General features: G+C 39.6%; 1 protein-coding gene across 9 annotated transcripts in view; it reads left to right on the forward strand.

Annotated features, from left to right (window-relative positions):
• The window catches only part of ZMIZ1 (zinc finger MIZ-type containing 1), a 307,061-nt gene that overhangs the window by 168,378 nt on the left and 126,175 nt on the right, over window positions 1-12,508 (forward strand). For all 9 annotated transcript variants that reach the window (XM_026855129.1, XM_026855130.1, XM_026855128.1 and 6 more), the window contains one exon: window positions 4,413-4,518. In XM_026855129.1, coding sequence (XP_026710930.1) covers window positions 4,413-4,518 — 106 coding nt within the window. The remainder of the gene's footprint in view (window positions 1-4,412; window positions 4,519-12,508) is intronic.

A 12,508-nucleotide genomic window follows, 5' to 3' on the forward strand; every position in this document is an offset into this window, starting at 1 on the left:
GTTTTTTTTTTTTTTTTTTTTTTTTTTTTTTTTTCCACTTTGCTTCCTGTTTATCTGATCTTTGTGTGTTACTGAGGGGGAAAAATTACCATCTACATTGCAGAATTCTAATTACAAAATTTCTGCTGTAGTCTTCAAACTGCATTCAGATAATTTCAAGTATGCACAAGTGGCTGAACTCAGAGCTGTCTGAACTAGCAATCAGCTGGCATTTTTAGTTTTGATCAGCCAGCAAATTGAATTGGTAAAATTCATTCTGATACCAGCAGGGGGGGATGCTCTTGACTGCTGCTAGTTAAGAGATTCATTGAAAGTGCAACATAATGGGAAGGGAGTTTTGTAATAAGCAGTCATATAGCTCTCTTGATTAACAGGCCTGTTAGGTTAAGAGGTATATTGTTCCAGTACTTCGTGGTGTGATGACAAGAAGGACAGGGAGTGGAGGTTGCCATGGAGTAGCTTCTTAGCGTTGCAAAAGGAAAGAGGAGGAGGGGAGGGGTGTGAAGTATTGAGGTTAAATTCAACAAAGAGAAAAGAGGTTGGGAGCTGAACTTCTCTAGTTTTCATGTTACTAAAACCTCACTGATGATTTGACAGAGGACTCCTGATGAATAATCTGAGTGAAATTTATGGTGCTGTCATCTGGGCTATGTTCCTCTGTTACGACAGTGTAACATAGGGCAATGTCAAAAGGCATATTAGAGTTAACATATGTTACAGCCACTGTCTTCCTTAAACTTACAAGGCAAGTTAATTCACCAAAGAAAACTGCACTGTTCTGATGGATTCACGATGATGTTCTATTTTACTCTCCTAATATTTGTTTGGTAATTTGTTTTTTTATCTGTCTTGGTACCTGTAATTTCTGAGATTCACCTTTTCGCTATCTTAAAACCAGAGATTTGATGTACCTTTATGGTCTCTGTCTTGAATGAATTCCTGAAGATAATCATTAGCAGTTACAAGGTTTGCCCGGGCTAGTTCCTTTGAGGCACTCTAAGGTAAATTTTAGCAGAGTCTGATGACTTGAATATATTAAACTTATCAAATGTCTTGTAGTTAGTTCTTTGCATTTTCTGGATCATATTCCTGTGACGCAGTTGTCGTCTTGTCTCTGAGAAATCTCAGTGTTTATTTAAAAGGCCAGGATGTCCCTTGCAGTACAGGTTAACCAAAGGAGAGCCTTCCAAGTACCACAAGCTATGTCTGACTTCAGTTACAGCCAACCTGAAACAGGGTCTTTGGAGGATATAGGTTCTGTCAGTTCAACTTTAATTTTGAAATAAAAGTAAGTCTTAAGCTGTCACAACTGAAATAAAAACTTTAAATACAGTTAATGCAAAAATTCGTAAGCCTGTGAAGAAACTGGAAATAAAAAGTGTACTGCCTTATTAGCATTGACCAAGGGGATGGCTGAGGAGCAGTGTACAGAATCCAAGGGCTGGGGCAGAACAGCCCAGAGAAAGCCATCTTGAGCACAGTTCAACCAATTTGTTTTACAGAGCCTCTTTTTGAATTTAGTGGAGTGCATAGAAGAAAAATTTACGTGGAAAATGACTCTTGGCAAAATGGAAATTTTATTAGAAATGTCTGCTTTCTATTAAGTAGCTGAGGGTTGTTTTGTTCTTTTGAGAAGAAGAAAGGATTTTTGTACAGTTTGTCAGTGGAAGCACTTTCTTTCTAATTTAATTATTATTTTTTATTGCAACTTGTTTTCCCTCACATTTTTCATTAAAAACTTGAGCAATAAGTAATAGTTTGGCTGACTTCTCTAGACTCTCAAGTTCAGATTCTGCCTTCTCATGCTTAGTCTTCTGCTTGCAGTGCTTGCTAAGGTGTAGCTTCACCTGCTTTGAGGTAGGCTTTAGCAGAACGATGCTGTGGCCGACAGAGTGCACTCAGCATTGGAGCTGCACACCCTGGCATCTGGAAACTCTGCTCTTGGCCATGGGGTGAGGTACCAGAGCAGTGCTTTCTCTAGCAGAGGAAATTAAGAAAAGGAAACTGATGTCAAATGAGAGTGTAACAGGTTAGGCCTCAGCCTGTTGGTAGGACTTGGACTGACCCAGACTTTGCAATCTATTCAGTGAAGACATTGCAATCACAGATTAACTTTCAAGGGCTCAAGGTTTTTATGATTCTCTATTTCCTGAGTTACCTTGTAGAATTTTTTCTGCAATTAGCAAGATGTCAGTTGAGAGGAATGATTTGGCCTCTGGCCAGCAGGGTCTCAATATTTGTAGCTTCATGTTTTAAAATGAACCAAGCATATAAGCAGACAATGCATTTCTTATGTTACTGTGTGCTGACTGATAAGCAGGTGTATCTGCCTTTGTTCCTGTCCAATTCCAAAATAAATAGTTCAGTGATAAATGTTTTTTCAAAACAGAACATGGGGGGGCCCTTTCTCCTTTATGTTACAGATCTGATTAGCACTCTGAAATGTCTTCCTCTATGATGGTACAGTAGATAATGCCTAAAGGAGTTTAAATAATGTTTACACATTAATGAGATATTACCCTCAGGAGCCTTTAACAAGATGGGTTTTCTAGAGGAGCTTTCTGTCTACTTCCTGCTGATCCCCTCCCTAATGCCTACCTGTCAGTGGCTGAACTATGATGATATTGGAACTAGGGAAGAGGAACAGTTAGATTTCCAAGTGTGTAAGTGTCTTCCAGATCTCATAGCAGTCCACCAGTCTTCACTCCTATTGCTAACTTAGCATGAAATATGAGATACCTTGTTGTTCTGCTGCTGTTCTTTCTTAATTTTATTTTATTTTTGTAAGTTTGGACCCAGGATTTTAGCCAGGATCTTAACAACAATCAGACTTTTAACTGTAAAGGATTAAGGGCTGATTATCAAATTGGAAATGTTTTCTGATTTATCAAAAGTAATTGCATTCTTTCTCAGATTTTTTTTTCCCTTCCTAAAACTTACAATTGTAATTGTAAAGAGAAACAGGACATAAAACAGTAGTATGTTCTAGGGTTGTGTATTATGTTACTGATTATCCCAAATTCTCATTTAATCTCCCTGAAGCACTCTACTCAGTTTTGAGATTGAAATTTAGGGAGGAGACACCCCCACCTGATAAAGTCATGTGAATCTAATTTCTAGATTAATAGGAACAACAAAACCAAGAAAAATCTAGATGGGAACTTAATTCATTCTAGTTAATCCTTAAGAAAGAAATTTGATTTTAATTGATAATTAGAAAAAGCAGATATTGAAAAAGTTCAGAATAATGTGATTCGTGTAATAGTGTTGAGTAGGTAGGGCAGAATAGTGCATTTATTTACCATTTGTAGGTTATCACATATGTTGGTTCTTCAGTCTGTTCTATATTGTTGCTTTTTGGAGGGAACCAGTCCTGGACACAGATAATTGCAGTGTCATTAATTTAGAAAGAAGCTTTCAGATGGAGATGGGGGGTGGGAAAAGGCTGTTTTCTTGTATTGTAAGCTATTTAGGATAGGGAAATTCTTTTGCTTCGCACAAGGAAAGGGTGTTCTGTTTCTTATGGAGTTCCTTCACCATTGTTTCAATACAAAGCAGTAATGGCAATGGTAAGAATAATCTGTTTTATCTGTGCCTCTGAGTCTGAAATCATCCTGTGCCACTAGAAGGCAATATAAAAGCTCTGCTGTGTATAACTTAAGCATAGTTTGGCAGAATGACTGCAGTATTGTGTTTCCACTATGCAGGTTTTCATGAGAGTACATTCTTGGCTGATAGCTGAGTTGCTGGCCTGGAGAAATGGCTGATTGCTTTTCATCCTTAACCCTAGTCATTTATTTGTCTAATTTTGCTAGTCTTTCTGTCTTTCTAGATCAGTACCAAATAAATAAATAAATAAATAAAATCTTCTTTCCCTATTTAATGTGTTTGGGAAATACTTCTTGCACAGGCCTCTATTCTAAAACCGTAGTAAATGTGCTTTACCAGTACAGTATTGTTGAAATGCAGCAACTGTGACGCTGATCACAGTGTAGGAGAACACTGCCCATAAGTTTGGAGGAGGACATTTTAACCTAAAGGACCTGGGAACTGCTTGTGACACAGAGATAGAGACTCAATACTGAGTCTCAAGTACAAGTGTTCTGTACAATCTTTGCATACAGTTCACTTGGATTATTTCTTCTGGAAAAGCTTTGTCTCTCCAATTTTCATGGAACTACCAGGCCTTTCTTCTGGTGAGTGGTTGAATAAACAGATCACCAGAAGACTCCTGTGTTTAGTTTGCTGTGCTTGCACTGGGAACTACTGGACAGCAATGCCTGATACCATGTTTGTACTGTGGCTATTGCACAGATTCAGTTGCCTAACATTAGTGCTGATAAGATGGCTAATGTAACTTTGCAAAGAGCTCAAGTAACCCCTAATGAAGCTTTCTCTTTTTCCCTTTGCAGGTGGTTAGTCGAGTGGCAGCTCAGCAAGGATTTGACTTGGATCTTGGATACAGGCTACTGGCAGTATGTGCAGCCAACAGGGACAAATTCACTCCAAAATCAGCTGGTAGGAAGAGCCTTACTTTGGTGTATTACTGATTCCTGAATGGTCATATTCTGAATAAATGCTGCCTGTAACTCTCTTGCATACTTTAGAAACGAAAACTAAACAAGTATTTGGTGGTAATAGTGCTGCTGCTTTTAGTGTTTCAACGGCATGCTGTTCTAAGGATATGTGACTTCGGAAATTCATATTTTCCCCAACTAGTGCTGTTCTTTGCCCTGTTTGATCTTATAGATGAAATATTACTTTCAGAAGCATGGATATTCAGTAATTTCATGGTGAGAATTAACACACTCAGGCCCCTCCATCTTGGTAAACCATTGATTTTCTGTCATGTGTCAACCTCTAGATCTTTCACATTCATTCTGCACTTGCTGATATATCTATTGCCAAACATTTATTCCTTGACTGCATACGTCTGAAAACAAGTACCATGGTTTCTCATACGTCAAGTCTCATCAGCTTTAGAATTTTGAGCCAAGTAGGTAGCAATGCTATTGCTAAGTAGCCACTTCTCCAGTACTTTATGAAAATAATCGGTTAGAGGGCTCTGATCATGTAGGAATATTTAATTACGATGTATAGTCATTGCTTCTTTCTATAGTAAATGTAGAAAATGCACTTCAGGGTCTTTTTGCTTCTCACATGTTTGATTTAACTAGAGCATTTGATTCTGGTTCTCCTTTTCTTAGCTGATGAATGTCAACATAATGTGCACTGTCTTGGAAAACAGGCAGGTAACTGTTCCATTCCAGACTGAGCATGGATAAGTTTTCTGCTTAGTACAAAACTGGTAAACAGTCCCCATTTTAGAACATCAGAAAAGGTTACCTTATTCCAAAACAACATTTTGTAGTCATCTGATTGGGTGTTAACATTTATTTTCATGTTCCTTTTCAGTTTTTGTCATCCCCAAGCTTCTTTACTCATGGCTACCTATTGTCCTAAGTGCTCTAAGCAGTTCCTTGTGCAAAAGTGGCTTTCACATCAAGCCATGTTCACTGGACTAATTGATTTATTTTTTGTATGGGAAGGAATCATTAATTTTACTAAATGTTGGACAAACTGTGTGAATTTTCATCAGGAAAAACTGTGTGGAAGATAAAATACTCAGTTGACCTGACACCATCTCCCTTTCTTCTGAATTTCTAGTAAGTTTCTCCAGTAGTTAGCTATCACATCTTCTTCTTGATGTGTTGGTTTTTGGTTTTTTTTAATGCTTGTCAATAAGGCTCTCCAGCAGACATTAAAGCTTTGTTTCCTTTGAAAATATATCTATTAAAAGTAGTCATACCCCCTCACTTCCTAATCCTGCCTGAGGTGTGTGTCTATCAGTGTGTTAGTGAAAGTGAGGTTGTGAGTCTTTGGATTGTCTCATGTTGTAGTCCTTTTCCTTTAGGCATTGGATGAGGGGATAGTCTTGAAAACTGCTGGTCAGTCATCATGTCCTAGAAAACCCCAGTGTAAGTGTTTGATTTCTACCAGTAATTACTTTTTGGGAATACATGTTTTTTTTCCAGCTCAAGCAATCTGTACCGATTTCAGTCTTTCCATTGTTAATTGATGCAGTACTGGAAAAGCTTGTGCTCTTCTCTCAGTGTATTCTAAAAGCCTTCTCAGTCCTATGCTTTGCTTCTTACTTCCCAGTTGCATATATAACTATTTTATTTCCAATGATCTTAAATATTTGGTTTCATAACTACTTTAGTTTTACCATGTGTACAGTTGTTTCACCAGTTATTCCAGGGATTTCATAGTGCCCATCTACATTGTGTTTTTCACTGCTCTTATTTTTTATATTAAATATGCACATTTTGGGGCATACAGTAACATATTTTGTGAAATGTCACATGTAGTCACTGCTCTAAGGATGTCACATTCACATATGATCTGAGAGAGCTACATCATTGAATGGGCAACTTGAAAGACCGACAGGCTGAGATTACAGATGTGAGGTCATTTCAAACCATCCTAACTTTTTGAAAGGATTAATATCCACATCTGGGTGCATTAACATTTTCTGATTTCAAAAGCAGCAGTGGCTCTGTTCCCTCATTCAGTATTTGCAAAAATGCTGAGATTGTCCTTTGCTGCTTTTTGTAAACATTGTTCAACACTGAAAGCTGCCTTTCATGATTTTGCTATGTGGTGCTTAGTTGTTGGCTGGGGTTAAACCACAACAGTTGTCAAGGATGCTTGCATGTTGTTTTGAGTAACACCTCCTTTTTTCTGCTACATCTATTGAAAGACACCTTCAACACTTCTCCCAGTCACTTTCCTACAGAAGTCCCTTGGTGTAGATATCAAATGGCATCATTTTTAATGAATAAGCATTTTCCCCTTCCTCCTGGCTTAAGGAGAATTTACAATGGTTTGAATTCTTTCCTTCAAGTATGAATTTAATGCTGCCAAAGGGATTGCTCTGGAAACATTTTTAATCCTTATTGTTTAGTGTCTGACATTCTGAAATGTAAGGAGAAAAACCCCTTTTCTAATTAAAACACATTTGAGAAGGTGAACACTGAGGAGAGCATTTGCACTAAATCCTTCCAAGGGCCCTCCACTATTAGTACCTCTTTCCAGCTTAGTGTTACAATCATACAAAGCCAATTTTTATAACTATATATATATAGTTTTATTTGGGTTCAATCGATTTAGGGTGGGAAGCAATAGGCAAAGCAGCACTGAGTGCGTGGAGAGCCGCAACTCTGCCACACATACACCGAGTTCATAAAACAGTGGTTTTTTATACTTCTGTGCCACCGTCTTTAACCAGTGCTCTCTCATCAGATGATTGTCCTGCTCTTTCTCCATTGGGTCCTTTGAGATGCTTGGGTCTTTGTCCTCCTCCTATGGGGTCTTTTGAAAGTCTCGAAGCCTTGTTCTCTTGGCGTGCTTTTCTCCTATTGGATCTTTTAAAAAACTCATGATCCCATCTTTTGGTGGGCTTTTCTTCAACCAGCAGTTACATGTTATCTCGGGGGGGTGGGGTGTCCAAGAAGCGGTGACATATTATCTCTAGGTGAGAAGCAATTGCATACCAGCTCTAGGTGGGGTGTCTGAGAAGCGATTACATTAAGAGAATAACACACTTTATATTTTATCCATAGATATTCAAACATTCATCATAATACAGGTTATAGTGATCACAAATCATTTCAGATCCACACAGGGTACCATATTCTATTTTTACAATATTTTAGACAGCAGGATATTATGGTTTAACATTTACAAATCATTCAAGTGTAACGTACCCACCTTGCTTAACTTAGCAAATTAGTTATAGTAGTTTAGTACATTAGGTTGAGGCTTGTTGACCAATGCCGTGCCAGTTGGGGTGCCTGGTGTGGCCTGGCTCTGTGGAGCAGGTGGGCCACCCCAGCCTCATGTCCTTCAGGTCTACTGGTTTGCAGGGGCAGCTGAACCAGTGTAATTGGTAGTCCTGCTCCTGCTCTCTGGTGATTCCTAGCTTGAGCTTTCTCAGGGACCTGTACTGGCAGTAGAGCTTTTGCTGGTACAGCTTAGTTTTGAGCTGGCTCTCTGCAGGGTCCCAGGAGAGTGAGGGTCCCAGTGGCAGTGCCTGAGGGTCTCACTTATCCCTGATGGAAGAAGACTCGAACCTGAGCGTAGAGGGCAGAGCAGCCAGCTGCCGAACTGGCTCAACTCTATGGGAAACCCACCCCCCTGGCTCATTCAAATGGCCCCGTGCCGTTTCATCCCAGTTGGTTTAACCCTTTTTGTGGTAGCTTCCTGTTAAGGTGAAGAGGTTGAGGAGTGATTACAGGTGCTGCAGATGGCGGGGGCGGGGGGGAAGCAGGGGGAGATGAGAGGCTGGAGCCGTGTGGGACAGCAGCCTTCTCAGATGGCACAGCCTCAGATGAGGGGAAGGGGAACAGACCAAGAGCTGTGTCAGCTCCTTAGCATTTCCCATCCAGGACAGTTTGGTGTTCCCGAGACAGTGTTTGATGTCGTGCTTTTTTGTCTTGTTTTACTTGGCCATTGAGATAGTTAACAATTAGCTAATACAAATTGTTTGGGAGAAGGCCTGGAGGGGAGACCCGTGTGGCATGAAAAGTTTTGAAAAGTTGTCACTGTGCTTTTTAATAGTAATGATGATTTAATGACCGTGCCTTTTGTTTCTGCTTTCTGGTGTTTGTACCTGAAATAATAGCTGTGCCTCCTTTTATTCTTCTAGCCATGCTGCTGCATCTGAGCAGCTGCCTCAGCTGGAGGTCAAATACAGCGTTTCCCACCCTGAAGACAAATGACAAAGTCTTTAAAATATACGTGTCTCTTTCGGTGACAGCTGCTCCCCAAACTTTCCATGGCAAATTCCTCTGTCTTGTTGTGACACCTATAGGGAACAGCCCAGCAGGTTAGCTGCCTGCTCATTTGCTTTCAAACTGCAGCAACTGCAGTCTCTCTTAGTACATGAGTGCATGGGCGTTTGCATATTCTGTTTTTTCTTCCTTAAACCTGAAGAAGACGAACTTTCTGAACAGTGCTTGCTTGGAACTTTTCTGAGCATGGTATCTGCTGCTTTTGTCCTTCCTGTAGAAAGTTTTAAGTGATTTGGTACGTTTATTTTTAAGGTGTGCTATTCAAGTAAAAGAGAGTTGACTTGATCAATGTTTATTAAAAAAAAAAAAAAAAAAGGGGGAATAATTTTCTGTTCTGAAATATTTTTTCAAAAAATACTTTATCGAGCCTTGAACTTGATTGCTCTTGTTGCTACTTCTGCTTTTGTCAGGAGGCCAAGCAGAGGCCAGACACGGGGACGACTGCATGAGATCATACAGGGAGCTTCGTCAGAAAAGGACAGCGTTCAGTATCTCTACAAAGAGGGGGGGGGGAAGGAGCCTGAGGGCAGAACTGTGCAGAAAAGGTACTTCAGCAATCACTGAGCTTCTCCTACTGAGAAGCTACAGCAAACAAATGCTGTGATAGCTTGGATGGGCAGCTAAGTGTTAGATGTTTGATAGCAGAGACAGCAAGCCCTTTTTGATACTGCTTTGTTTTCAGTCCCTCAGGCTCTGCCTGGTGTGGCATGATTTCACTTTTCACGAGCAGTATTAATTTTTATATGAAGCATAAACTAAAACTTTATGGTATTTGAGGGTTTTATATTATGTTTTGTTTATTTCTTTAGCTTTAATCATTGTCATATAACTGTAAAATAATAGGGCTGTTCTTAGTGGATATGGTACCAAAGCTGTAAATAAATTGGACCTTGGTTTAACAAAGGTATTTGCAGTGAGAATAATGGCAAATGGTAGTGTTAAAACATCACTGGACAAGATAATGAGACCTAAGGTGTATCCCGCTCATGGTGTATCATCTGACATGCTTTACTTCCTTGTTTCAAAGCAATAGCAGAGGTTGGGCAAAGTGTATTTTGGTGCATTATGAAATCAAACAGAAATGAGAGAAAAGGAGAGAAGAAATGAGACTGCAGTATGAATGAGGAAGAGGTAGAAAGTAAGGGTAACCTCTAGATTATGCAGAACCGTAAGACTAGATGAACACTTTGCCTAAGTTTCCAATAATAATACTCCCATTATCTGTGGAGACAAGGCAAAGCAAGGCAGCTAAAAGGATTACAAGTATAGAATGGAAATTACTACAGCCAAGGCTGATGGCATCCCTCCAGCTTGAAGGAACTGAATGATCGACATGCCTGCATTTGGAAAGAAATTGCACATGAATTGTCAGTCTCATGCCTCACACCAAAGATTTTCAGCAAATCAGTCAAGTCAAAATGGTCTCTCATGACTGGAGAAGAAATACAAATGCTGTACCTGTACTTAGGAAAGTGGCTGATAAGAAGAATGAGCAGGCAGCTTTTTGAGAGCAGAGTAGAAGAGCTTGGCTTGGGTTGTTCATGAATTGAAAGCTGAGCAGAGTTATGAAATGTATGTAAATACTAACGAATAAACACCTTGGAACAAGAAGAGGTATGATGCTACAGGACAGTGCTGGCACAGAAACATAGGTATAAATTGAATAAATTTTTGAAATAAGGGGGGAATTCTGAACTATGAGGGCGGTTGCATTTGGAAGAGGTTTTCAGAATGGCAGCAGAGAGGGAGGGAGCTGAGGAAAGGAAAATGGAAAACCAAACTACCTTTTTAAAGATAAAACTTAATAAACTTATGAAAATGACTGTATAATATGGTTCTTGAGGTAGGTGGAAGCTGGTTAGGAACCTTTTATCTGTGTAGTCCTAAATTCTTGCTACATTTCCATGCAGCTGTTTGATCCATTGGTACTTAGTGTTCTAAAACTATCTACTTGACACTCTTCATTAAAATGAAGGTATCATGTCGTCTTAGCTGTTGTTTTTCTGAAACAACTTTAGATGAAGATGACTATGTTTCAGGTGATCTCTAGGTTCACCTCCCAGCTCTTAGTACAGATGCTCGCTGTGTGCCCTTGGACACTTTGCTCTCTGTTTTGTAGTTTTATATGTTTGAAGCAAGGATAATAATACACCCTCCATCTCACTTTTATTTGTCTTAAATTCAATATTATTCAGGACAGAAACTATCTCTTCCTCTGTAAGTATGTATCCAGTGCATTGGAGCCATGGTTTCAGCTGGGACACTTAACACTTCATTATCATACAGATAAAAATCTTCTGTTCTGGGACATATATTGGCAAGATATACCTTTGTTGCAACTAAGGCTCTCTTTCCTAAAGATTTATAGTATGGATACTACAAATAAATGAGTAATTCATTCTCAATTCATTCATATTATGGGGTTAGTTTCATTAGTTTCTGTTACAAAGTTGTCACTTTCCCTTGGCCAAAGGGAGGCACTGTCAGTACTATTCTTAGTGGAAAGCAACATTAATTCATGCCTGTAGTCTGAGACGGCCACATTTACGTTGACTTCAGAACACGAGGAGGCACTGTGAACTTTGCCTATTTGTCTCAGAACAAAACTCCAAAAGACCTGCAGTTTGGAAGATTACTTCCTGTATCTTGAGCCTTTGTCAGGCTGGCTTGACATGTGGCAGACTTGTAAGGAGTCAGCTCTCAAACATCTTGAGATGGAGCATCTGAAAAGCCCGCAGAATGAAAGATGCTCTTCCCCACTGAGCCTTATTTGTTCGAGCTGTTCCTCTTCCTGTGAGATGTCTGATGCTGATGCGTTTGGTCTGCCTTCTACTCTTAGAAGAAACACGATCATACTTGTGTCAGACTTTCATTATCCTTGGGTTGGCAATTCCTCTTCATCTTTAATGTGAGTTTTAGGGCCTCATGACATATCTGTGTAGATACACATTATTTTGCTGGAATGAAAATTTACTTCCTTTTTGGTATTCACTGCTCTGTTGTGCACTTGAACACTTATGCTTATAAAGGAGGTTGCATGGCTAAACTGCTGCTCCTTTATTCTGTCTAGCCAAAGTATCAGATGGTTTATCTGGAGTGGGTTTTTTGACATTTGACAGGTTGTTGTTACCATGGTACCAATTCTGACTTTGAGAGAGGTAGCAGTGAAACTCTTGCCAGTTTGGAACATTTTTGCACTAATGCCTTTACTGTAGCACTTAGGAAAATTGAGGAGACTCAACTAGAGCAACAACCTAGCTCTGCTGTTCTCTTAGTCTGTACCTTGGATTTTCATGAGGCTGGTATTTACCTGAATGCTTACTTTGCTGTGGATTTGAAGTGTTTAGTGAATTAATTCATCGTGCAATTCCTGGGCCGTATCTTTTCCTATGTGTGCAACACACTTCCACTTGGACAGGAACTGGCATTCTCCAGAGGTTTCTGTTGATTTCTATCACTGTTCTCTGTCTTCTGCTCTAGAAATCCCATATGTGCTGAGAGCAACTGAAAATTTGGTGATAGAGAAAGGCTAGAGCTTGGTCTCAGTGTGAATTTTGATGGTTTATTTTCTGTTGTTGCTTTGAGTAACATATCTGTCCCTCTGAACATGAGGTAAGTCACAAAGGGAAAGTAAGAAGGGAGGCAGCTGTGAA

This window comes from Athene cunicularia, assembly GCF_003259725.1.
Source record: "Athene cunicularia isolate RWA chromosome 9 unlocalized genomic scaffold, athCun1 chr9_part1, whole genome shotgun sequence".
Classification (NCBI taxonomy): domain Eukaryota; kingdom Metazoa; phylum Chordata; class Aves; order Strigiformes; family Strigidae; genus Athene; species Athene cunicularia.